We start from the raw sequence: 27933 nt of genomic DNA, 5'->3' as shown, positions 1-27933 counted from the left end.
CGACCGGACCGGAGCAAGAAGAAGAACAGAAAAGAAGAAGAGAGAAGAGAAAGGTGGGGTCGGGGGGGGGGGCAGTAGAGGGAGAGACAAAAACAGCAGCAACAAGAATTCCCAAAACAACAACAGTGACAAACAGAACAGTTAAATGTCAATGATGGCTAAGGGTCACACTGGAGATGATATCAGTGGAATGAAACAGTCCAACTTACCAATAGCAATAGTAACAATGAGGACATGACCCATGATAGTAAACACAATTGCAACCATACAGTTACAGTAATTAAAATCTCATTGCTTGACATCATTATTACTGTAATAATAGCATACCAATACTATATAAACATCAGGGATAAGAGAGTAGATTGTATAGAGAAGCACCCATGTGCTGTGAGTGCCCATATGGAGGTGTGTTGTGTATGTGAATGCGAGTGTGTGAATGTGTAATTGTCACTGAGAATGACAAAAGGAGAGAGACTGCCTTCTACCACCCAGCAAACCCCGCCCCGCGCAGCCAGGTCAAGCCCCCACCGCCAGAGATCCTCCGGCCCCGTGGGTGTGGGCAAAGCCAGGGTCGACTCCCCAAGACCCGCCCCCGAAGCAACTCCCCGAAGAGACCAGCAAGAGGCCATGGAGGAGCAATCCCAACCGGCAACAGGGCGCCAGCAGGCCGGAGGAGAGCCGCACCCCCGAGACCAGCGGGAGACCATACCCTACTAGGGCAGAAGGGCATCGAAGGGCACACACCCGTGGGCACAGGGGCGCCCCTGCCGGCCGGAAGGGAGCCCGTCCACGGCCGGAGGCACCGCCTCCCGCCCCCCACACACCCCCAGGAAGCAGAACCCGGCCCGCCCCAGGTAACCCCAGGCCCGACCACCGACATAGGACCGCCCCGGCCAGGACAGAAGAGGCCCGGGCACACTGCCCCATGGAGGACCGGGCGGTTGAGATGGAACACCCTACGCCAGACCCCCGCAGGGCCGCACTAACATTAAACTTTCATATCAAGGCGGGGGCCTCAAACTAGTGTCCTGCGGGCCACGTGTTTGAGACTCCTGGTCTAGATTGAATGGTCTGCACATCTCAGAAATAATCTATGCTACTCTAGAAGGCTGTAACCGAAGCCTCAGTCAGTCAACAAAAGTGAACGAAGCGATGTCTGCGTTGGAGGAATGGGTCAGAAAAGAAAATGGCTCAGTAATTTGGGGGTAGTTCGAAATAGTGACCATCAAGCACCGTAGCACTACCAATCTTTTTCACCACCTGACAACTTGGTACAAAGTCTAGTAGGAGCCTTCACTGCACATAACTTCACTTCCTGTGTTCCTCATGTAAGGACCATTGCAACAGGGTGTGGAAATGGAAAGAAAAGAAAATGGATTGTTTTACTTTAGGGACTATTTTTATTCATTCATTCATTTTCTACCGCTTATCCTCACGAGGGTCGCGGGTGGTGCTGGAGCCTATACCAGCTGTCTTCGGGCGAGAGGCAGGGTACACCGTGGACTGGTGGCCAGCCAATCACAGGGCACATATAGACAAACAACCATTCACACTCACATTCATACCTATGGACAATTTGGAGTCGACAATTAACCTAGCATGTTTTTGGAATGTGGGAGGAAACCGGAGAAAACCTACGCATGCACGGGGAGAACATGCAAACTCCACACAGAGATGGCCGAGGGTGGAATTGAACCTGTGAGGCCTGCACACTAACCACTCGTTCACCGTGCAACCGGCTATTTTTATATATGTTTTTATTATTTTAGGCCTTGTCCACACGTAGCATAGTATTTTTAAAACCGCATATTTTCCCATCTCCGTTTATAAAAAAAATGGTGTCCACACAACCTCGTATTTAAAAAAAATAGTCATTAGCCTGCCAAACTTGTAGGTAACAGCAGTTCTTAAAATTATATCCAATCAGAATCATCCTCTGTCATCCTGTCACTTCCCTAAACATAAAACACAACTCGTTTGTGTGGACTGACAAGGAGGCAGAATTACTTCTAAACGTTGTTTTATAATACTAAGCCCTTCCGTGAAGTACCATATTTACATCATATTTAACGGTCTGCACACCTCTGAAGTACTGTATTTTACTTTTACACCATATTTGAAGGGCTACGCATCTCTCAAGTACCATATTTTACGTTATGTTTAAGGTCTGCGCATCTCTGATGTGCCGTATCTGACATCATATTCAAGCGTCTGCACATCTCGGAAGTATCGTATTTTACATCACATTTGAAGGTCTGTGCATCTCCAAAGTACTGCGTTACGCACCCCTGAAGAACCGTATTTTACATCATATATTTGAAAGCCTGCTCACCTCCAAAGTACCCATTTTACATCATCAGTACCATATATTATATCAAATTTGAAGGTCGATGCACCTCTGAATCGACGTATTTTACATCATACTTAACAGTCTGCACACCTACAGTATGGATTACTGTATTTCACTTTTACACCATATTTGAAGGTCTACGCACCAATAAAGTACCGTATTTTACTTCATTGTTGAAGGTCTATGAAGTATCTTATCGTATTTCACAATTTTAATGTATTTCATTTGAATTTCTGTGTATTTTATTTGTTTTAAATCATATTTATTGTCTTCTTCCTGCTTGTCAGTGAATGGAGGCTGGTCGTTGTGGACCGACTGGTCGCCGTGCAACGTGCGCTGCGGTCGCGGCGTGCAGAAGCGCTCGCGCACCTGCACTAACCCGGCGCCACTCAACGGTGGAGTGTTCTGCGAGGGAATGTCGGTGCAGAAGAGCAGCTGCACGGCACAATGTCCGGGTAAGCATGACAGCCGCAGCCATGTTTCAGCATGTTGGATTAGCATTAGCTCGGCTAGCATGTCTTTAGATGATGATGGTGCGTTTGGTTGCAATGCGGCAGTGGACGGCGGCTGGGGCGAGTGGAGTGAGTGGTCGGCGTGCGGGAGCGACTGCGACAGGAGGCGGAGTCGAGAGTGCACGGCGCCCGAGCCCAAACATGGAGGACGGCTGTGCGAGGGCGTGGCGCTGGCGGCGGACAACTGCACGGGCGGCCTGTGCACACAGAGTAGGTGGCACCGCCATGTTCAAGCTACCGAGTTGGCGGGTCAGAGGGCAGCTGATTGGATGTTTTGTGTTTTTGCAGATGGGAGACTTCTCCATGACGCCAAGCCTCAAGGTCAGTGTGTCTTTCCAAACGTGTGTTGTTTTTGTGACTTTGAAATAGTCATGTGTCCTCATGCAAAGTTCTGATAAAGTCCGTCATGAAGATTTGTCTTCTTTGTTTGTTTGTCCCCAAACTTTACGAGCCCTCAATTAACCTGCCACAGGAAATGTTGCCTATTTTCTCCATTTTGTTCCCATTTGAGCTTAAAGGATTTCTCCCAGCGTCTCGTTTGGATCTCATTATCTTTCTCCAACAAGCTCGCGGCCCAATTGATCCTGGCCCGCTTCCGAGTTCTGCTGGGACCAGCTGAGCTTTGTCATTGTGCATTTAGCTCCTTTAATGGGCACTTTGCTCACAAAGAACCCAAAGTTAGCGTGTTGTAGATGAGTCTCACGTGCTGGCTGGGTTCTGATGCCATCCCGAGCGAGCTTCCTCATTAAGACGGAAGAAAGACCAAACAGGACCTTCTAAACAGGACCTTCTACCTGCTCCCTCGACTGTTTCCTTTGTGCCTGGTCTAGTTGTTCAGAATTCTTGTTGTGTTTCCAAGGCGTGGAGAGCAGCAGCGATGTGGCGCTCTACTCGGGGCTGGCAGCCGGCGTGGCGACCGTGGTGCTGCTCATCATTGCCGTCACCGTGTACCGACGCAGCCGCAGTGACTACGGCGTGGACGTCATCGACTCATCCGCCCTTGCCGGAGGATTCCAGTCCTTCAACTTCAAGACGTCCCGACAAGGTGAGCCCGCGCCGAGGAATCACATGATCACGACGCTAAAATGAGACGTGACCATTGTTGAAGGAAAAGACATCAATATAACTAACCGCCATTGTTGTTGTGCGGCACCAGGTTAGCATCTCGCAGAAGTCGAGTTACTAGTTCGTAAACAGGAACTCTTAGCTTAGTTGAGTTCACACGTTTTCCCGTTTGTTCCTAACATTTTCCAGCATTAAATGTTAGCCGGGGCTGCACGGTGGTTGAGTAGTTAGCACGCAGACCTCACAGCTAGGAGACCAGGGTTCAATTCCACCCTTGCATGTTCTCCCCGTGCATGCGTGGATTTCCTCCCACATTCCAAAAACATGCTAGATTAATTGGCCACTCCAAATTGTCCATAGGTATGAATGTGAGTGTGAATGGTTGTTTGTCTATATGTGCCCTGTGATTGGCTGGCCACCAGTCCAGGGTGTACCCCGCCTCTTGCCCGAAGACAGCTGGGATAGGCTCCAGCACCCCTCACGACCCTCGTGAGAAAAGGCGGTAGAAAATGAATGAATGAGTAAATGTTAGCCTGACTAGGATAGAAAACACAGCTAGCAAAATGTTAGCATGTCGCTAACAGTAATAATAATGATAAACTCATGTTCTGTTCTCCTGTGTGAAGATCCTTTTTTGTAATTCATTCAAAACTAAAGAAAATAGCTATCAGTGGCAGCGAGCCTGTTAGCTGCTAACTAGCTTAGCGTTCCACAGAACCACCCTTGCAGACCACTGAATCACACCATAGTGGGCGTGGTCGGCCAAGAGGAGAAGAATGCAGATTTACCTCGTATACAAGTTAATATTTATGGCGTATTTCATGAAAAGAAACTTTAGCGCCCCACTGGGATCCAGAACCAGTATCAAAGTCCAGTTTGTTTGTCCAGTCGGCTAAGGAACAACAACTAATATTATAAGAAGAGCGAATATTATTGTTATGATTTCATCCTCCTTACTGGAGTGCAAGAGAGACACATCTACTGACATTTATGAACATTTAATGCCTTGTGTTTGTGTTAAATGATTTAAAAATGTCAACAAAAAGCTCTAACATGAAGCGTGCATGCGCATGAATCATGCATGTGTGCGGAATGAATAATGAATCTATTTCATCTATTTCATCTTTTACTTGACGCGTAAAAAGCTGGCATGTTTTAATAAAGATGTGGTTGCCACAGAGATTTAATTTCCATAACGCAGCCTTCAATCAACAATAAAGCTATAAGTCATATCACAGTCAATGCATGGATGGCCTGCTGTTGGCCTTTTCTGTTGTATTTCAGTGTATTATTATTATTTGTTTTATGGGCATGTCGCTCCAAACACAAAAGACATCATGTGCCTGCTGTGTATTTGAAATGTTTTTATATGCAAATAGGTTTTGATAATGTTAGCTTTTCAGGTCACCATGGCAACAGCATCACATTCCTGTCTGTTGTCTGCAGCCAACCCCCTCCTGATCCACTCCTCCATGCAGCCCGAGCTGAGCGTGTCACGCACCTACACCAGTCCGATGTGTTTCCACGACTCCATGGACAAGGAGCTGATGGCCGAGCGTTCGCTCCTCGACCCCTTGCCTGATCTCAAAGTCAAAGGTCAGAGAAGCATTTGAACTATAGTGCTCATTAACGCTAACATAAACTCACCATGGGAGGTGGAAACAGGAATGGACTCGAACCAGTGAATCAGCTCGCGAAGGTGCAACTGAATCAATCTAACAACAGGAGTCCCAGGAAAAAGTGAAGCTAAAACATGTTTCATTTAAGTTAGCGCGCAGGCTACACAGCTAGGAGACCCGAGTTCGATTCCATCCTTGGCCATCTCTGTGTGGAGTTTGCATGTTCCCCGTGTGCATGCGTGAGTTTTCTCCAATATGCTATGATATCGATATCAACCAATATCGCATTTTTATGTTGATATAGGGTCGATAATTATCGGACATCACTAGCAGTTTGGATTTTTAATGTGAATTTGATGCATCCAGGAAGTGATACGCCAGCAAAACATAACATCGCACAAGTCTTTACGGAAGTAAACATTACCCCATTTGGTCATATATGTATTTCAACCGGAGTCAACATTTCTTTACTAAATGATTCCACATGACAATATCCTAGAATGCATAACAATTGAAATCTGTAAAGAACGAAGCAAAAACGTGTACATAAGTTGTTTATACAGAACGTCACACTCAAGGATAGAAATGTTTGAAGATTGGATCAAAACGACCTTTTCAGATAACAATCAAATAACTATTTTCATATGTGGAGATTTCAATATCGATCTGCTGAATCCACACAAGAACAAGGTAATTGACGATTTTATAGATACAATGTACAGCTTAAGTTTGTTTCCCAAAATCACCAGACCAAGTTGAATAACAAACCATTGTGCCACTCTAACCGACAATATATTCACTAATCATTTTGATAACAAAACCTCTAGTGGCCTGCTAATCAAAGACATCAGCGATCGTCTTCCTGTGTTTACAATTTATAACCATCATTACAACAACAGACCAATGGAAACTACAAAGACTGTCTACTAAGACTACGTTCTGAGGACAGAGTCAACGCTTTCAAGAAGGATCTGAAAGAACAAAAATGGGAGTGTGTGTACAGTGCCAAATACGTGGATGAAGTATACGAACACTTTCTACATACTTATATGAAGCTGTATGATAAGAACTGTCCCTGGAGAGAAAAGTTAAAGAAGCAAAAGAAAAACAACCAGCCATGGATGACAAAACGCCTAACTAATGCTTGCAAGAAGAAGAACACACTATACAGGAAATTCATCACTCAACAGACCAAAGAATCAGAAAGAACATACAAGACTTATAAAAATAAGTTGACTACAATCCTAAGAGAATGAATATGAAGAATGAATATTACAGCCAACTATTAGACAAGCACAAAAACTATATTCAAACAACCTGGGGCTACTAAATAGTATTATCAGGAAAAATAACAAGAAGACAGACTACCCAAATTATTTCATGGTGGGAAACACTTGTAATGATGATATGGATGAGACAGTTGAAAAGTTCAATAACTACTTTGTCAATATTGAAAACTAGAAGAAGGGATTCCGAAACAAAGGACAAGCGAAGAAAGGAATGAAACAATAGAAAGGAATCCTAATTCTATGTTTCTGACAGATGTAATAAAAAAGGAAATCATCGACATTGTCAATAATTGTAAAGCAAAAACATCAACTGATTGTAATGGAATCGAAATGGACACTATAAAAACGGTAGTCAACAAGATTGTAGAACCGCTGATGTACATCAGCAATTTATTGTTTCAGACAGAAATGAAAACAGCTAAGGTTGTTCCAATCGAAAAAAAATGGTGATAAACACCAATTTACAAACTATTGGCCAGTCTCCTTACTACCACAATTCTCCAAAATTATTGAGAAGCTATTCAACAATAGGCTGGATAAATGTATGAATGTATGAATGCGAACAAATTACCATCAGAAAGTCAGTACGGATACAGAGCTGGCATTTCTACTTCCATGCCACTGATTGAAATTACAGAGGAAATCACTAACACTATAGATCATAGGAAGTGTGCAACCGCAGTATTCATGGATCTGACAAAAGCCTTTGATACAATCAATCATGACATCCTAATAACTACATTAGAAAAGTACGGAATAAGAGGATTGGTTCTGAACTGGGTCAAACGCAACTTAGCTGACAGGAAGCAATACGTAAAGCTAGGAGAATACACATCTGTAAGTTCATATATTACATGCGGAGTTCCCCAGGGGTCAATACTGGGACCAAAACTGTTCAACTTGTACATCAATGATATCTCCAAAGTCACAAAAGTCTTAAAGCTGGTATTATTTGCAGATGATACCACTGCTTTTTGTTCTGGAGGGAGTACAGACAGTCAGAGAAGAAATGGTTACACTGAAAAGATGGTTTGATGATAATAGAGTGTCCTTGAACCTAAGTGAAACTAAAATAATGCTGTTTGGTAACAGCAGAAAGGACACACACCAGCAAATACAAATAGACGGTGTAGACATTGAAAGGGTGAAGGAAAATAAATTTCTGGGATCACAGTAGATGAAAATATGAGCTGGAAACCTCATATTACAAACATACAACATAAGGTGGCCAGAAATATTTCAATATTGAAAAAAAACAAAGTTTGTTCTCAATCAGAAATCACTCCACACTTTTTATTGCTCTCTGGTTCTACCATATCTTACTTTTTGTGTGGAAATATGGACTAATAATTATAGAAGCAATCTTCACTCGCTAAATGTACTGCAAAAAAGGTCAGTAAGGATAATTCATAATGCCACCTACAGAGAACATACTAACTCCTTATTTCTAAAATCACAAATACTTCAACTTGCTGATATAGTTAATCTTCAAACAGCTAAAATAATGCATAAGGCTAAAAATAACCAATTACCTAAAATGTCATCCAATACTTCTCTACAAGAGAGGAGAAATATGATCTCAGGGAAGAACTAAATTTGAAACACTTCTATGCTAGGACTACGTTAAAAAGCCATAGCATTTCAGTATGTGGAATCAAACTATGGAATGGATTTAGTAAGGACCTCAAACAATGCACAACAATGAGCCAATTCAAGAAACAATACAAGCAGTTGATGTTTGCTAAATACAAGCAGTCATAATGTGCTATATATATCACCATATTGACAGTTACTATGGTACCCATTATGTCATTGTATGGTCATATCACCTCGTACTTTGGTATGTGATAAATAAAAAAAACGTAAATTATATTAGGAAAGCAGGAAGTGAACAAATGTATCAGTTACTGATTGTAAAAGTACCAGATGGAGGGGTAGGATTTAATAAGCTTTGCTTCTTCCTACTCCTTTTGGACATGTGGAACTGTGAACTGATTATGTGATGCATTCAATTGTAATCTGATGCATGTTCAAATGAAATAAAACCATTACCATTACATGGAAAATATATGAAGCGTAATGTGACGTCTAGTGTTTGTTTGTTTCGTATTTTAAGGCTTCCCATAGCAATTTTAAGGCTAAAATCCTGATAGTGATATTTTGCTAGCTTGTTTTCTATGAATCTGTTCATATTAGACATGCATTACCCTTTGGAGTCCTTTGGAGAAGAATTGAGCGTTTTTAATAGGGCTGTCAAATAATTATCACAGTTTTCTAATTAATTAATCTGGGTTAATCACCTTTTGCAACTATGTGTGAAATAGGCCATTTTTTAACTGTATTTTATGACCATAAAGAAAAATAACAGGGTACATTTTATGTATTTCTAATGTGTTTATTGACAGCCCCAAATGAACAGAAAATGTAAATCATGTTAAGACACTACGCATGTTTCATAATCACCAGTCTCTTTAATAGTAGCAGAACAGTCGAATCACACTTTCACCATGTTTATGAGCCATGAGGGGTTGCGTGACACCGCATAATTTTTTAACTTGAATTCATTGTTTTGATTGTAGAGGTTTTTTCTGGAACTTTCAAGCATACTTAAATGCAGCAAACTGTACTTCCCCACTGGGACTTCTGCTTGTGAGTGATAAGAATACCCACTTACTGGTTTTCTTTGTCTTTCTGTTTATTTAGACCATACATACACTCATAATAAATACATTGTTGTGGCGCTCAGAGTGTTCCTGAATGCACCTTGCTGCGACAATTACTATTTTACAAACAACTAGTGAATTCTACTTTGCCATAATGCATTCAGGTGTCTGCCGGGGTGCTACAATGACGTCAGCCTCCCTGTGGGTTCCTCTGACTCCATCCTTTCATTCTTTCATTTATTTTTGACCGCTTATCCTCACGAGGGTCGCGGGATGCCGGAGCCTATCCCAGCTGTCTTCAGGCAAGAGGCGGGGTACACCCTGGACTGGTCGCCAGCCAATCACAGGGCACATATAGACAAATTAACCTAGCATGTTTTTGGAATGTGGGAGGAAACCGGAGTACCCGGAGAAAACCCATGCATGCACGGGAAGAACATGCAAACTCCACACAGAGATGGCCGAGAGTGGAGTTGAACCTGGGTCTCCTAGTTGTGAGGTCTGCACGCTAAACACACGACCCTTGACTCCATCCATCCATCCATTTTCTAGGTTGCTGGTCCTCCAATGAAATGCTTTGCTCAGATGAAATGCATTATGGGAAAATATACATTTATTGTTTGAGTGTTAAGTTGCTGTGTGATGAGTTGAGCGTTCTTTGTAAAGATGACTGTTATATTGAGTAATGCCCTCCTGCAATTTCCAGTGGGTTGACAAGCTTGTTGTGAGTTTTTTTTTCGTAGCTCATGATTGGCTCCTGTCAAATGAAGGACTGCATGGTTCTCATGGGCTCGTGCGCACCACAACATGTATTTTTATGATGTTGACATGTGCGGATTATATATTTACCAATCTGTTTTTCTCTGTAAGTTCTATAGCTATCTGTCTATCATCTCTTATGGGAGTGTAAAGGTAACTATGGGGTGTAAATTCATGTTATTTCATTTAGAATAATGGTAAAAAAAAAACGTATTTAGAAAATCATAAACAGATTTTAAATACTCTAAATACAAAAATATTATCCGCTGTGGTTACTCCATAATCAGGAAAAAGCCGAAAGAAACAAACATTCATTCATTCATTCATTTTCTACCGCTTTTTCCTCACGAGGGTCGCGGGGGTGCTGGAGCCTATCCCAGCTGTCTTTGGGCGAGAGGCGGGGTACACCCTGGACTGGTGGCCAGCCAATCACAGGGCACATATAGACAAACAACCATTCACACTCACATTCATACCTATGGACAATTTGGAGTGGCCAATTAACATAGCATGTTTTTGGAATGTGGGAGGAAACCGGAGTGCAAACCGGGTGGAATTGAACCCTGGTCTACTAGCTGTGAGGTCTGTGCGCTAACCACTCGTCCGCCGTGCCGCCCATGAAACAAACGAAATATAGAATTTTGCCTCTGGGAAATTGACTTATGGCAGTCAAGTCTGGAATCAATTAACCACGATAAAAGAAGGATGACTGTATGTAAGGTAGAGACAATCATTGGAGAGCTAGCGGCCGTCCCAGCAGATCTTTCACCTTAAAAACTCAAAAAATCACCCAAAAACCTCAAATCCAAGAATGGTAAAAAATCAATTGTAGCGTAAAAATGTGTAATGGGCCGTTCTTCTAGGATAAAATGTATCATTCAGTCATGTACAAACTGAAAAAGCAACAAAGATAAATGTCATTAAATAGGTATTATAATAATTATTTACCTTCAAAGCCAAGCGAGGCCTCAGGCAGTCCTAATTTACCATATGCACAAAAAAATAATGTGTGCCATTCCAAAAAGCTTAAATATAACATCATTGAAGTGTCAGGCCGGTGGAGGAATTTCAAAGCCATGATGTGCGTCTTTATCAGTGTGTGCATCAGTATGCTTTGCTTTCTCCTTCTGCAACCAGACGGTCTCTAATGCCGTGATGGATTGAGGACGAGTTTTTTTCCACCGATGGTAAGATGATGTCGTGTTAAGTGAGAAATAACATGACGGCAAGATCACGCGTCGTCATGCGTCATGGACTCTTGAGTGTAGCGGAGAGGCTTCTCGGGTTGTGAGATCGTCTCCCAGGATGCACTAGTTTGGAGCGGTCAAAGGTATAGGGGGTGTGTTCAAATCAAAGAACACGGAAGGTTGTCCTCTTTTGGTGATTTTATTTAGGTTATGATGTGGTACTGATGAGACATACATACAAAGACAAATACACAATAAATGATAAGTAACGTAATGTAACTCATATTACACAAGTATAATGATGAGCTAAAGGCACGCTACACACAGAAATTCAACAAAGAAACCAAGCAAACATGACACTCACGAGAATAACCGTTAGTCATAGTTAGCTTAAATACTGATATTAGCACCGATGAAAAGGGAGCCTAACTTTGTGAAAAGGGTGCCCAAACTACTCCACAGCTCCCACAATAAGCCAAAAAACTCACCTTTATGCATTCACGCACAGCATCAACCTGGTGATATGATGTATGGGGCACAATAAGGCTCAGAGATCTATATATTGTTCAACCGAAAAAACGTCCCACACTGTGGTGCGTTTACTGACCGCTGAACACCGTAGGACAAACGACACTCGAACATACAAACATACAATGCAAATGCCGAACATACAATGCAATTGTAAATTATGGGCTTTCTAACAGTCACAATGTTTATGAAATTAATATCAATGCGTTTTCTGTATACTAAGTAACAGAATGTAATCTTGAATACTGCCTGAGAACTAACACTGCACTCTAAGCTGGACATACAATGCAATGTAAATTATGGGCTTTCTAACACTTTAGGGTTATCAAAAAAATAGCTTTTGCGAATGAGCTAGCATACCTGCCATTATCCTGGGATAGTCACAGTGTTCAGCTCACGTTAGGTTTTCCTCGGACTATGGTGAGTTTGATGTATTCTGTTGCATATTCATGGTCTGTTTTCCTGCTTCCTGATCCCGTGTTCCTGTTTTCCACTTCCCATGGTGAGGTTGCCTTCCTAGCCTTCTTCTTATTTGGGTTCTTTGACTTTTTGTGTGTCGTGCCGCTCCATGCAAGCTTATGTTTTGTTAATTGAAGACTTTATTGACACGACCTGAAGCCATGTCCTTGCGCCCTGTGGTAACACCAATCAGAGACAAACATAAAATTCCTCATTAACTCCTTGGCCTTCATCCCAGCGCTGACATTGATTTCATTTGCTGTGGTTGTCATTAAAGTGCTTTATAAATAAAGTTGCTATGCTGAACATATTCATTCACATTGTTTGTGTTTAGGGATGGCTGACGTTCCAGACTTCCACCCTCAGACGTTCCCGAGGGGCCTGACGCCAGACTACCGGGGCGTTGGCGTGGGTCCAACGCTGGGTCGGCGAGAGAAGAACCTTTTGGGCCCGCAGGCGGCGCTGTCCGCCAGCAGGCCTCGGCACAAGGCCGCGGCCGTGTTGGGTCACACGGGAGGCCGGCTGGTGGTGCCCAACACAGGTGGGGGGCTCCGCCTTCCCCCGGGCCAAAACAGCACATCACACGGACACTTAGCGCTCCTTGAGACGCGGCGTTCTGCATTTTGAGCGTGTTTGACCTTGTCGTTATTGGCCCGCAGCAAAAGTGTGAAAATGTCATCCATCGAGCGAGAACATTAATTTTTTATTCACTTCTGAGATGAAGTTGAACAGCTTTGCCTTCCTTCTCATCCTCCTCCGCCATCCGTCACACGCTTGAATATTTACTCCCATTATTGATTGCATGCTGGCATTTTTTATTATTATTAAAAATGTACATCATGGTACCATCATAAAAGAACAGATTACATTTTTGTATTAGTTAGAAGAATATTAAAACTCGCGTGAGCTGATAAAACATGGCGGACTGAGGGGGGAATGACGTTTTAAATTCCAACGTAATAAAAATACGATGAATCTGTTCCAACTTTGGCCAAAGACAAACTTTTTACTGGTTCGTCGTATTTTGTTTTCTTTCATCATGTTTCCTTTCTTTTTATTATGTTTTGTTTCATCTTATTGCGTCAGCTACGATGCCATACGATACTATACGGTACTGTACGGTACTATACGGTACTATACGGTGCTATACGGTACCATACGGTGATAAGATCACACGGACTGGGCATTGCACACCTAAAAGTACCAAAATAACAAAGAATGTTAGGATGTACGTCATTTTTAAATTTCTTTCATTTTGTTTCCTTTAGGCTTGGATGCTTGGACATTTAGGCTAGCACGTATGTCATGTTTCGTTTACCCAAGTTTCTTTTCGACGCAAAGCTATCTCATGTTTCAATTTATTTTGTTCCGTTTCGTCTTGTTTTGTTTAGTTTAGGAGGTATGTCTTGTTTCGTTTAGGCTAGCACATATGTCATGTTTCGTTTAGCCAAGGAAGTATGTCATGTTTCTTTTTGATGCAGAGCTATCTCATGTTTCAATTTATTTTGTTCCGTTTCATCTTGTTTTGTTTTGTTTAGGAGGTATATCTTGTTTCGTTTAGGCTAGCATGTATATCATGTTTCCTTTAGGCTTGCAAGTATGTCTTGTTTCATTTTGGCTAGGAAGTATGTCATGTTTCATTTAGGCTCGGAGGTATGTATGTTTCAATTAATTTTGTTTCATTTCGTCATGTTTCGTTTACTGTAGGTAAGCAGGGATGTCATGTTTCTTTTAGGCTAGCTCATATGTCATGTTTCTTTTCGGTGCAGAGCTATCACACGTTTCAATTTATTTTGTTTCGTTTCGTCTTGTTTCGTTTAGTTTAGGAGGTATGTCTTTTTTCGTTTAGGCTAGCAAGTATGTCATGTTTCATTTAGGCTCGGGGGTATGTCATGTTTCAATTTATTTTGTTTCATCATGTTTCGTTTACTGTAGATTAGGAGGTATATCATGTTTCTTTTAGGCTAGCAAGTATGTCATGTTTCATTTAGCCAAGGAAGTATGTCATGTTTCTTTTAGGTGCAGCGCTATCTCATGTTTCAATTTATTTTGTTTGTTTCGTCTTGTTTTGTTGAAGTTTGGTGGTATGTCTTGTTCCGTTTAGGCTAGCAGGTATGTCGTGTTTCTTTTACGCTGGGAGGTATCTCATGTTTCAATTTATTTCCTTTTGTTTTGTCATGCTTCATTTAGTTTAGGAAGTATGTCTTGTTTTGTTTAGGCTAGCAAGTATGTCATGTTTCGTTTTGGCGAGGAAGTATGTCATGTTTCATTTAGGATCAGAGGTATGTCATGTTTCAGTTTCTTCTGTTCTGTTTCGTCATGTTTCTTTTAGCCTCGGAGGTATGTCATGTTTCAATTTATTTTGTTTCGTCATGTTTCGTTTACTGTAGGTTAGGAGGTATGTCATGTTTCTTTTAGGCTAGCACGTATGTTTTGTTTAGCCAAGAAAGTATGTCATGTTTCTTTTAGGTGCAGAGCTATCTCATGTTTCAGTTTATTTTGTTTCATTTCGTCATGTTTTATTTAGTTTAGGAGGTATGTCTTGTTTCGCTTAGGCCAGGAAGTATGTCATTTTAATTTAGGCTCGGAGTTATGCCATGTTTCAATTTATTTTGTTTCATTTCATCATGTAGGTAAGCAGGGATGTCATGTTTCTTTTAGGCTAGCTCGTATGTCATGTTTCTTTTAGGCTAGCACGTATGTCATGTTTCATTTAGCCAAGGAAGTATGTCATGTTTCTTTTAGGTGCAGAGCTATCTCATGTTTCAATTTATTTTGTTTTGTTTCGTATAAGTTCGGAGGTATGTCTTGTCTTGTTTAGGCTAGCAGGTATGTCATGTCTCTTTTACACTGGGGGATATGTCATGTTTCAATTTCTTCCATTTTCTTTCGACATGTTTCATTTAGGCTAGGAGGTATTTTTTGTTTCCTTTAGGCAGGAAATATGCCATGTTTCCTTTAGGCTAGCATGTGTGTCATGATTCGTTTAGGCAAGGAAGTATGTCATGTTTCTTTTAGGCTCGGTGTGTCAGGTTTCAATTTATTTTGTTTCATTTCATCATGTTTTGTTTCGGTTAGGAGGTATGTCTTAGCCTACCTCCTAGCCTAAATAAAACATGAAAACAAAACAAAAAAATTGAAACATGACTTACCTCCAAACTTAGATACTTCCTAGCTTAAATGAAACTTGACGAAATGAAAAAAAAATGAAACATGACATACCTCCGAGCCTAAACGAAACATGACATACTCCCTAGCCCAGGGGTGGGCAAACTTTTTGACTCGCGGGCCGCATTGATTTAACAAAATTGACGGGGGGCAGATAGTATTTTACAAGTAATAGTCCATTTTTACAAGTAAAAGTGTCATACAATCTGCTATATGTGCACTTTGAGATCATTTATTTGATGTAAAGTGCATTATAAATTACATTTATTATTATTATTAGGTTAGCGTGCAGACCTCACAGCGAGGTGACCAGGGTTCAATTCCACCCTCGGCCATCTCTGTGTGGAGTTTGCATGTTCTCCCCGTGCATGCGTGGGTCTTCTCCGGGTACTCCGGTTTCCTCCCACATTCCAAAAACATGCTAGGTTAATTGGCCACTCCAAATTGTCCATAGGTATGAATGTGAGTGTGAATGGTTGTTTGTCTATATGTGCCGAAGAGCTGTCTTCGGGTGAGAGGCGGGGTACACCCTGGACTGGTCGCTAGCCACTCACAGGGCACATATAGACAAACAATAATTTTTGGAGCCCATTGAGGATAAGCGGTAGAAAATGAATGAATGAATGAATTTTGTAAACAACAGACCACATCAAATAACGAAATTGATAAAACAGCCACTTCCACCATCAAAAGGTTGGCTCAAGCCGTGATGCCAGGTTGTATGTTGAGTTTAAATGAAATACTTTGGAAAGAACAGGCGGGCCGTATTCAAACACTTGGCGGGCCGGATGTGGCCCCCGGGCCGTAGTTTGCCCACCCCTGTCCTAGCCTAAATGAAACATAATAAAACAAAATAATTTCAATCATGACATACATCCTAGCCAAAATGAAACATGAAAAAAAACAAAATAAATTGAAACACCTAAACAAAACATGACTAAATGAAAAAATAAATAAATTGAAACATGACATACCTCCGAGCCTAAAAGAAACATGACATACTTGACATACCCAATTCTTTTGTTTCATCATGTTTTGAGGTATATCATGTTTCAGGGTTTTTTTTCATGTTTTATTTAGGCTAGGAAGTACGTCATGTTTCGTTTTAGCTAGGAAGTATGTCATGTTTCTTTTAGGCTTGGAGGTATGTCATGTTTTCAATTTCTTTAGCTTTGTTTTGTCCTGTTTCGTTTAAGCTAGCAAGTATGTCATGTTTTGTTTAGGCTAGGACATACGTCATGTTTAATTTCTCTCTGTTTTGCCATGTTTAGTTTATTTTTTCTTTCGTCATGTTACATTTTGTTTTGTTATGATTTGTTTAGTTTTCTTTCGTGTTTTTTTGCGTCATATTTCATCTCATGGAGTTGCATCATTTCACACCAGACGGTACGATGATAAGCTCACACGGAGCAGTATGACACTCATCAAGTCAAAGTACCAAAATAACGACGAAGGTGCAATGGAAACCCACAGCTGACCATAGTCAAGGAAAACTAATCAAGACAGGTGTGCCCCCCCCCAGCTCCCTCTAACCAGCAGGAAGGTAATGCATTCAGTCTAAACAAGACACAATCCTGTTATTGTACTCATTTTGAAATTCTTATAAATCCCATTATCCTAATTAATTTGCCACTGCAGGAAACAAATGTGTTTGATTCTATTGGGGTTTCCATGGCAACACGTGGAAACCAACTAAGTGGCGTTGTGTTCTCCTTTGTGGTTTTGGACATACGCCGGCCGTCTTGGCTGTGAAGTGGCTGTGATTTCCTCCCCTGGGATCACATGGTCTGCTCTTTCCATCAAACTCAGTACACCTGCTCGGCGAAACGTCAGCTGGGGGCGGCCACCTTCAGTGAGGTGATGGGGGTTTACACGTGTGCGAGACAGAAATCAACAATTAGCGCCAATCCGGGCTGCCTCGGGGGACGAGATAATGAATGAGGGTCGAGTTGCTCAGTAATATTTTTATAATTCAAGCTCAAAAAAAGTACTTCCAATGTACTTTGATCAAGAAATATTTACATACGATTTCCTACTTCTGTTATTAAATACAGATCAAAGTTACACCGCTAACTAGTGGCCTGGCATGCACACTGCAGGGATGACCTGCATGTGTTGACGTGAGACACTTGTTATGTAAACATGTCTTCGTGCTGACTCTTCCGGGATTGCTTGATGTCGTTCCCTCCTGCAATCTGTGCGGGTCCTAATGAGCACACATGTTGTTGTCGTCGGCAGGAATCAGCGTGCTGGTGCCTCACGGGGGGATCGCGCAGGACACGACCTGGGAGACGTACGTGATCGTCAACCAGGAGGACAGCAGGTGAGACAGCCACGCCGTCTGCTCGCCGGGACGCTTTCTTTTCATCTTTCCTCCGCCGCCGCCATGTTGGCCCCTCCCCGCCTCGTCGCACATATGTTGCGTGTCAGCTGACGGACGTACTTGCGTACTTACAGCGATGGGACGCATACCAACCTCAAACGTCAACATTGCGATGTAGCGATGTAGCGGAACAGGACGGACTACAAAAACAAACCCGCAAAAAAAAACAAAGAGGAGTAAATATTTCAATCAGCATTCATGCAGATATGGGACACACCACTCTGTAAAACTTTGTTGACTCAGGAGCAAAGTACACAGTATACTCGGTCGGTATCCAAAGTGAGGCCTGGGGGCCATTTGCGGCCCGCAGCTGTATTTTTATTGTCCCATCATACATTGTAAAAGTATTATTTAAAAGGAGAAAACTAATCAAAACCAACAACAGCAAAAATGGAAAAAAACTGCAGTAAGCATACAATAATAAAGTCAAAATATTAAAAGACAAAAGTTATAAGCTAACGAAAAAATAATAAATAACGATATAAGAAAAAAATATCATTTTAAGGTTAAAATATTACAAAAAAATTTTTTTAAGCTGTATGAGAAACAAACCAAACGACAAATAAAGTCGTCATTTTTTTGGAATATCAGGTTGGGGAAAAAAATATATTAGTGGAATAAATTCAAAATATTATGGGACTTATTAGAACAAATTTTAAGTTTTTAATATTTTGGGGGTAAATTATGCGAGGGGAAAAAAATTGTATACTATGGGAATAAAGTCAAATATGATTCATTCATTAATTCATTTTCTATCGCTTATCCTCACAAGGGTCGCGGGGGTGCTGGAGCCTATCCCAGCTGTCTTCGGGCGAGAGGCGAGGTACACCCTGGACTGGTTGCCAGCCAATCACAGATTATTATTATTATATTATTTTAAGTACAAATATTAACAGAAAAAATATTCTAATGACAAAAAATATCTAATTTTAAGTGAAAAAACTTCTAGGGTAGCGGGGGTATGCTGGAGCCTATCCCAGCTGACTTTGGGCAAGAGGCAGAGTCTTGCCAATCTCCTGACTGTGCATGCCAACATGCTAACCACTCATCCACCGTGTGGCCTATTTATTTAAAAAAAAAAATTGCATACATTTTTGTAGTTGAAACTTAAAGTTGAAACATTTAAAAAATAGATTTTAAGTTGGAAAAATGTCATTTTTTTTATTAGGTTGGGGAAAAAGTCATAATATTACGGGAATAAAGTAAACAAAAATAGGGAATAAAGTAATAAGACGAAAATACTGCAGGAAATATTTTGGGAAAAAAACAGCAAAATGTGCTAAAAATACACTTTTTCAGCAATATCACAAAGAAGAAGACAAAGGTAAATATGGTCATGGTCATTACCGGTGCAAATTGACACACCCAGGAAGTAAGTACAGTGTACACGGTATACTCATAGAGAAGTACAGTAACTCTACCTCCAGCTGGTAGAGGGGGGCGGGGCTTGATGTGTCATCGTCAGCTGCAGAAAGATTGGGTCGGAGCCCGAGGCGACTCTCCAAGATCAAGTCTGCTCGCTCTTTCATGTTTGCACAGCGGCACGACGCTGACGCACGCCAGCTTGACGGGCAAGCTCCTTATTGATTTTGGCGCCAGGGAGATTTCCAGCGGAAAAAAAACGGGGCGCCTGAAGCGAGCAAACACGTCCTTCAACGATCAAGTCTGAGTTAACAACATCCATGATGGCTGTCTTTTCATTTCAAGGGTCATTCCAAGGTTAGAGGTCACACAGACCGCTCTAAGACCGGCCCCTCCCCTTCCTGTGACTTAAGTCTGCCACTTTCAGCCGAGCCGCCGCCGCCGCTGCTCGGCCGCGATAAGCCGGATGCAGTTTGCCGCTTAAGGAAGCTGCCGCAGTCGCTGCACCGAGCTGTCAGTCAAGCGCTATCAGCTGACAGGCGCCGCGGTCCAGCAGGAGGAGAAATCACATTCCTTTCTTCCCTCCTTTCAGCCCTCGGCGGGAGAGTTTGCGCAAATGAGGGCAGGAAGACGCGGGCTCACTTTCGGGTGCGATACCAGGGATGCGGTCGTAAAAGCTTTATTACCAGCGCTGCCAATGTTTGAAGTCATTCTTAGCTGCCACACGGGTGTATAAAGAAGTTAAGCCATGGTAATAGTAGGGATGGCTCGATGCCACCATTTCCTGTCAGATATCGATACCGCCACACGATACGGCAGCGGGTACCGATCCAATACCTTCTTTCCTTTTTAATAGTAAACTCTATTAACATTTTAGAAGTGAAGGATAAGGATAATAAACAGAGAAGGATAATTGACTCGAGCAACTGTGTTAGCTAGCTAGTCAAAGTGCGGCCTGGGGGCCATTTGCCGCCCGAGGCTGTTTTTTATTGGCCCGCGACACATTCCAAAAATATACTGTATTTTCCGGACTATAAGTCACAGTTTTTTTCTTAGGTTGGCTGTTCCTGCGACTTATACTCCAGAGTGACTTATAAATGAAAAAACTGTTTATGTTACATAAACACTGGACACCTTTTCGGTTCATGTTTATTTTTAGTGTAGCTGAATAACCATTGTGTTAGCATATCTTACACCTATTCAGCCTGTTCTCTATTCTTTTATTGTTAGAACTTGCCTTCCAAGAGGGGGTAATGTCTGTTTTGGTCAAATAGTTTGTAAAAAAATATTACACGCAAAATTGCGACTTATACTCCAGTGCGACTTATGTATGTTTTTTTTCTACCTAATTATGCATTTTTGGCATTGTGAGACTTATACTCCAGAGCAACTTATAGTCCATAAAATACGGTAATTTGACAAATCGCAACAAAAATGAAGTAATTTTACAAGAACTAAGACAAAAAATGTCCTAATTTTACCAAATTGAGCACGAGGAAAAATAGCGTCACTTTAGTAGCATAAGGTTGAATAAATACAAAAAATACATGGTAATATGGAACAGTGAATAATGTTATCATTATTGGAATATTAGGTTGTGGGAAAAGTTATAATGTTACAAGATTAAAGTCAAAATTTCATGGGAATAAAGTCATAATTATGAGGGAAATCTACAAGTAGAAAGTTGAAATTTCAGAATTTTGTTGTTTAAAAGAATTGTAAAAAGGAAAAACCATATGTAATTTTACAAGAATAAAGTCAAAATATTAAGAGTTATTAAGTCAAGAAGAAAAATGCAATTTTACGACACAATAATAATTCTACAAAATAACATCCATACATCCATTTTCTATGCCATTGGCTGGCGACCAGTCCAGGGTGTACTGCCCCAAGTCAGCTGGGATAGGCTCCAGCATACCCTAGTGAGGATAAACGGCATAGAAAATGGATGGATGGATATCCAATCCAGTTATCAGGCTAGTATTTGGCTCATATCTGGCTAGTATCTAGCTAGTATCTGGCTTGTATCTGGCTAGTATCTGGCTAGTATCTGCCTCGTATCTGGCTAGTATCTGGCTAGTATCAGGCTAATATCTGGCTAGTATCTGCCTCGTACCTGGCTAGTATCTGGCTCGTATCTGGCTAGTATCTAGCTAGTATCTACCTAGTATCTGGCTAGTATCTGCCTCGTACCTGGCTAGTATCTGGCTAGTATCAGGCTAATATCTGGCTAGTATCTGCCTCGTACCTGGCTAGTATCTGGCTCGTATCTGGCTAGTATCTAGCTAGTATCTGGCTCGTATCTGGCTAGTATCTGGCTAGTAGCTGGCTCGTATCTGGCTAGTATCTAGCTAGTATCTGGCTAGTATCTAGCTTATATCTGGCTAGTATCTGGCTAGTATCTACCTAGTATCTGGCTCATATCTGGCTAGTATCTGGCTAGTATCTGCCTCATACCTGGCTAGTATCTGCCTCGTACCTGGCTAGTATCTGGCTAGTATCAGGCTAATATCTGGCTAGTATCTGGCTCGTATCTGGCTTATATCTGGCTTGTATCTGGCTAGTATCTGGCTAGTAGCTGGCTCGTATCTGGCTAGTATCTAGCTAGTATCTGGCTTGTATCTGGCTAGTATCTGGCTCATATCTGGCTAGTATCTGGCTAGTATCTGGTTCATATCTGGCTAGTATCTGGCTCATATTTGGCTAGTATCTGACTCATATCTGGCTAGTATTTGGCTAGTATCTGGCTCGTATCTGGCTTATATCTGGCTTGTATCTGGCTAGTATCTGGCTAGTAGCTGGCTCGTATCTGGCTAGTATCTAGCTAGTATCTGGCTTGTATCTGGCTAGTATCTGGCTCATATCTGGCTAGTATCTGGCTAGTATCTGGTTCATATCTGGCTAGTATCTGGCTCATATTTGGCTAGTATCTGGCTTGTATCTGGCTAGTATCTGGCTCATATCTGGCAAGTATCTGGCTAGTATCTGGTTCATATCTGGCTAGTATCTGGCTCATATCCGGCTAGTATCTGGCTAGTATATGGCTCATATCTGGCTAGTATTTGGCTAGTATCTGGCTCATATCTGGCTAGTATCTGGCTAGTATATGGCTCATATCTGGCAAGTATCTGGCTAGTAGCTGGCTAGTATTTGGCTAGTATATGGCTCGTATATGGCTAGTATCTGACTCATATCTGGCTAGTATCTGGCTAGGTCCATTACTGATACTCACTATCAGTAATGGACCATCCCGAGTCACGTAACTTCTTGTCTATGTTCTATGTTCTTCTTCTGAAAGTGTTGAATGCTGTACTTGTTGTGTCTCAATAGATGCACTCGTGTACTTACACTTGAGTGCATAAGTTGCACTCAAATGCTCGGAATGTCAAGTGAGCGCTGCGGGACACTTCAATCGTCGCCGTCTTGGCTACTTGGCATAAGGGTAGCAACAATAACATTTTATACTCATGTATACCTCGGCAAGGCATGCTGGGTAACTCATTGTTGGTGAAACTATGGTTGCACCGTGAGTGGTTAGCTTGTGTCGGTTGTGATGTGTAAATTTCAAGCTGATGATACTTGGGTTAAAAATCCACGGATATGCGGGGATCCACGCAACTCGGTTTCTGTTATTGTGCTTTCAAATTAAACTTGCTATTGATAATAGGGGAAGAATAAGAAGAATACTACCAAATACTACCAAAGTCTTTCCCAGTAAGTGCACAATGACAGTAATAGATTTGTGGTACTACACTGTAAAAAATGACACACTCAGGAAGGAAGTACACAGTGTACACAGCATACTCAATGCAGTATACCAACGCATGTATTCCATGTGAGACACAGAAACTGTCCAACAGTAATGAGGATGTTCCAAACATGGGAATGTGCTGCCGAAGCTGCAGAGACGTGAAGAAGGACGTTCACGAGTCTCCCTCCTTCCTTCCTCTACAATCAGGGAGGCTTTTCTCACCACGACAAAGTTGCAAATGAGCACAGTGAGACAAAGTAGATTTCCTGCAAAGCGGGCGGCTGATTAGCAGCTGCATGTAGGACTTTATTCTTAGACGGCGCAAAATAACTTTTTTCCTTTGTCACTGCGTCACAGTGGGGAGGAGATGTTCGTGATCCCGCTGGGAAATGTCATCCAGATCCAAATTGGACATATTTTAGGGGTCCCGAGTGCAAGCCCCTCCACCACCAGAGTTTGAGTGACAGAAAACCTGTGACAGATTTTGGTCATGTTAGGATGTACGAATACAATCAAATACCGTAGGTTTGTAAGACGCAGCCATTTTGGTTTGTATTTGGGCCAATGTGTGTCTGTTTTTTTTTGTATTCTAATGCAGGTGTTGAATTTCATCTGCAGAAGATGCCGCAGGCCAATACAAACCAAGCTGGGGGGCTGGACACCTCTGATTTGGCTTTAGGATTTATTTTCTGCATATTTTCCATATCTAAGATGTATAAAGTAGAGTATGTATTGGATGTAAGCATACATATCTGCTTATGTGTATTTGTGTAATTGGGTTGTGTGGTGTGGTTCGTTTGTCTCTTTGGGTTCAAAATAACTTGAAAAGTTCTGAATGGATTTGGATGAAATTTTCAGAAATTGTCAGAAATGGGATGTGGAAGAACTGATTCAATTTTGGGGGTGATTCAGATCACTGTCTGGATCCAGGAATTGTTTTAAAGGATTCTTTAACATTGCAGGATAGGACCATTTATGCCATGTATGCATATAATGCCACAAAAACAAATGGTCAGGGCATTTAGCCTTGCCGGTACATTGCGCTATCATGCTAGGTGTTTGATAACATGATAACGTTAGCATGATGACATTAGTGTGTTAGCATTGTTAGCATACTAATATTAGCATACTAGTATATTTTACTGTTTTCATGAGTAGATATACGTATATGAACATTTCCCACTATTATGCTAGGCGTTGGCATACTCGGATACTAACATTTTTGGATATTTTCATGGGTAGGAATACAGTATATAAACACCACTATCATTCTCTGTGTTACTATGCTAATGTTAACACTGCTATCAGGCTAATATTGCCAAAGTAGCATTTTTAGCCTTTTTTATTGACACTATTATGCTAGGTGCTACCATGTTAAAATGAGCATACTAGCATTTTTTTCAATTTTCATGAATATGAACTTAAGCACTTAGCATTATTAGCTAGGTTTTGGCATTCTAGCATGCTAATGTGAGCATACTAGCAGTTTTTGCTATTTTTATGTATAAACATATATAAACACTCACCGTACTAGTATTATGCTAGCTTATTAGCATTGCTAGCATGCTAATATTAGCATACCATCATTTTTTGCTATTTTCATAAATAGACATATATAAACACCACTATCATGCTAGGTGTTGACATGCTAATGTTAGCGTATTAGCTTTCCGAGCATGCTAATATTAGCATACTAACATTTTTTTGTTTTATACATGGGTACAGAATATAAACACTTCATGCTAGGTGTTGCATGCTAATGTTAGCACTGCTAGCATGTTAATATTACTATAGTAGCATTTTTATAAATTTTTATAGGACACTATTATGCTTGGTGCTAGCATGCTATCATGAGCATCGTAGCATTTTTCGCAATTTTGGATTGAGATTGGCTGCCAATATGCTGTATTTGGAAGATCGGCTAACATCGGCTTTCACCACGAGATCGGGCCAATCCAGTTGCTGTATCACGTTAATTGAGCCACACTCCCAACATGCTAGTTGTGATAATACGCTTCAAAGCTGCTTGCAAGATGGCCAATATTGAAGATGGTGATTGTGCATCACAATACACTCACCATTTTGGGTGTTTTGGGTACAAAAGTGTGAGCGCACATCTGCACTCACAAGACTAAGTGTGAATATGCAGTCCAGTAGTGTAAGGTGTACCTAATGAAGGGACAGGTGTAATACAGGTGTATTAACAATGCTGAGACGTTTGCGGCGGGGTGCGTGCATGCGTGCGGTCCGGCTGCATGACTGATGGCGGGCCCATCGATCGCTCGAGAGTTGGGGGGCCTCCAGGCGGGCTCGGGCCCCCGGCCAAGGCAGCTGGGCCGAGCTAATCTGTCAATTTGATGAGCATCATCGACCCCAGCCAGCTCGTTCCCAAACATGTCCTTCTCAGAGCGGCCGTCCATCAGTCTTGTTGCTTTAATCTGCTTGTGAGGAGCACTGATTGATTCATGAACAGCTACCTAAACATTATTTATTTGCACTAATGATGTTATGAACTATGATACTGTATGTAGTACAAATATCTTCACCCTTGTGATGTGTTCTGTTATCAAATGAGCTAACCAGCACAGAACAATATTGTTGCGTGCGGCTAACTAGTCATTAAATAATAATATAATAATGTGATGCAAGTTTTTAAAAAATACTTTAAAAATGCCATTTAGTTTCAATTATTTTCATATTTTAATTGTAATTTTTACTTTATTGCTAAATGTATTTGTTCTGTGAATTTGGGTATTTATTGGATTTTTTTGTGGTCAAATCCCATCTAAATTGTATTATGCAACAGTAATCCCTCGTTTATCCTGGTTAATTGGTTCCAGACCAGACCGTGATAAGTGAATTCCTTTTTTCTAAAATTAATATTTCTGTAAATGGAGCACCTGAAACCTGTTTAGGAATTTCTAAATATGGTTTTTAACATTATTAGAGGCCTCTACACTTGAAATAAAACCCCTATAGTCACTTCTACACGCCTATCACCCAATATAGTATATATTATAACAGGAAATGAGACATTAATTCATTCATTCATTTTCTACCGCTTATCCTCATGAGGGTCGCGGGGGTGCTGGAGCCTATCCCAGCTGTCTTCAGGCGAGAGGCGGGGTACACCCTGGACTGGTGACCAGCCAATCACAGGGCACATATAGACAAACAACCATTCACACTCACATTCATAACTATGGACAATTTGGAGTCACCAATTAACCTAGCATGTTTTTGGAATGTGGGAGGAAACTGGAGTACCCGGAGAAAACCCACGAATGGACGGGGAGAACATGCAAACTCCACACAGAGATGCCCGAGGGTGGAATTGAACCCTGCTCTCCGAGCTGTGAGCTGCCGTGCAGCCCGAAATGAGACATATTAGGCTTAAATAAGAGACAACGTAGGCTCGTGTCAGCTTTGGGAGAGTTGCTATATATTGAGATTTTGAGTGCATTATTCTGAAAACCTTTGTATTTTCATTAATTTTGCTGTTTTTTGTGCGTGAAATGCTTCATTTAGGCCAGGAATACGTCAAATATTTTTTAACTAATAATAGACTGGTCAATCATTAGAATTTTTTAATTTATTTTGAAAAAACGTAGTAGTAGTAGTAGTAAACAATACAAAATGTAAGTGATAATAATCAAATGGAAATAATATTATACATTTATGTGATTTCACGGGCGGCCCTCTGAGGTTAACCATAACTGTGAAAGCGTGTTTGACGCCCCTGCACTGTTAGAGTCTTGCTTTTTTTGAAATAGTTATTTACACTTATTTACATATTTTAGCTAGCCAGGTGAGCTCAAGGAAACGCGCTGGATTAGCTTTCCCGAGTATTAGCGCTTATTAGCTTGGATCACCGTTAGCTCGCTAGCTAGCAACACTTCACAACCATGGAGTGAAGTGTCGCAGATGGTTATTTTCACTTCTTTGGAGACTTTGTGACATAATTAAACAATGAACAGTGTGGCCGGCCACCACAGTAGAATAAATGCAACAGGAAGTGCTATAGGACGTAGCTTGCTAGCTAAGAATTTGATTTTCAAACACGACACCCCACAGTTTTTTCTCAACTTTTGACCTCATGTTGTTTCCCGTGCAGCTCGGCGTTGGGCGACGGACCCGAGATCTTCCTGAGTCCCGCCGTGACATACGGCCCGCCGGGGCTGGACCTGTCCTGCCCCGTGGCCGTGACCATCGCACACTGCGCCGAGGGTGCCGCCGAGAACTGGATCGCCCGTCTGAAGCGGCAAACAGCGGACGACAAATGGGAGGTGAGTTGGCGCTCGCTGTTTGACTGCTGCAGATGTCGATGCCGAATTCCCGGCGTCACGCTCGCGCGGATCTGATTTCAGAGCTGTCAGCCGGCATCCGTCAGCCAGTACATAAATTCGGCCCGCTAGGCCCGTGCCGTCATGCTTTCCAGAACAAATGTCAGCTCACATGCAGATGACGACTATTAGTCAGCGAAATTACAACTTCTGCTCCTAACGACATTTTGAGGAATGACGTTGCTGCGGACAAAATGAGAGCATTTTTTACTGCACCGTGATGACCTTTGACACGCATAACATGACTACAGCTTCCTGTGACAGCCATCATGGCTGCTCTCTGTAATTATTCAACGCCTCGCCGTCTTTCCCTCGGCAGGGCGGAAGTGTCCAAGATGCTCTTTTAATGTTTGACTGACCTCATCAAAAAGGCTTCAGGGACGTCACGGAGGGAGATGGTGGTGGTTGTAGGGGAGCGGAGGGGGGCGGTAATGGTGACCCCGGTGCCGGCGTGCCCTCCGAGGGGCTCGTCTTCTTCTCCCAGCCGGCGCCTTT

At 41.8% G+C, this 27933-nt stretch overlaps 1 protein-coding gene across 3 annotated transcripts in view; it reads left to right on the top strand.

The window, feature by feature from the left end:
- Positions 1 to 27933, top strand: part of LOC131106719 (netrin receptor UNC5D-like) — a 169524-nt gene that overhangs the window by 133722 nt on the left and 7869 nt on the right. For all 3 annotated transcript variants that reach the window (XM_058056062.1, XM_058056063.1, XM_058056064.1), the window contains 8 exons: positions 2638 to 2805; positions 2908 to 3072; positions 3151 to 3183; positions 3722 to 3907; positions 5374 to 5523; positions 12766 to 12972; positions 17838 to 17922; positions 27210 to 27381. In XM_058056062.1, the coding sequence (XP_057912045.1) occupies positions 2638 to 2805; positions 2908 to 3072; positions 3151 to 3183; positions 3722 to 3907; positions 5374 to 5523; positions 12766 to 12972; positions 17838 to 17922; positions 27210 to 27381 (1166 nt within the window). The remainder of the gene's footprint in view (positions 1 to 2637; positions 2806 to 2907; positions 3073 to 3150; positions 3184 to 3721; positions 3908 to 5373; positions 5524 to 12765; positions 12973 to 17837; positions 17923 to 27209; positions 27382 to 27933) is intronic.

Source organism: Doryrhamphus excisus, chromosome 19, assembly GCF_030265055.1.
Source record: "Doryrhamphus excisus isolate RoL2022-K1 chromosome 19, RoL_Dexc_1.0, whole genome shotgun sequence".
In the NCBI taxonomy this organism is placed as follows: Eukaryota; Metazoa; Chordata; class Actinopteri; order Syngnathiformes; family Syngnathidae; genus Doryrhamphus; species Doryrhamphus excisus.
The sequence above is the reverse complement of the archived record's forward strand: the minus strand, read 5'-3'. Positions and strand labels throughout refer to the sequence as shown.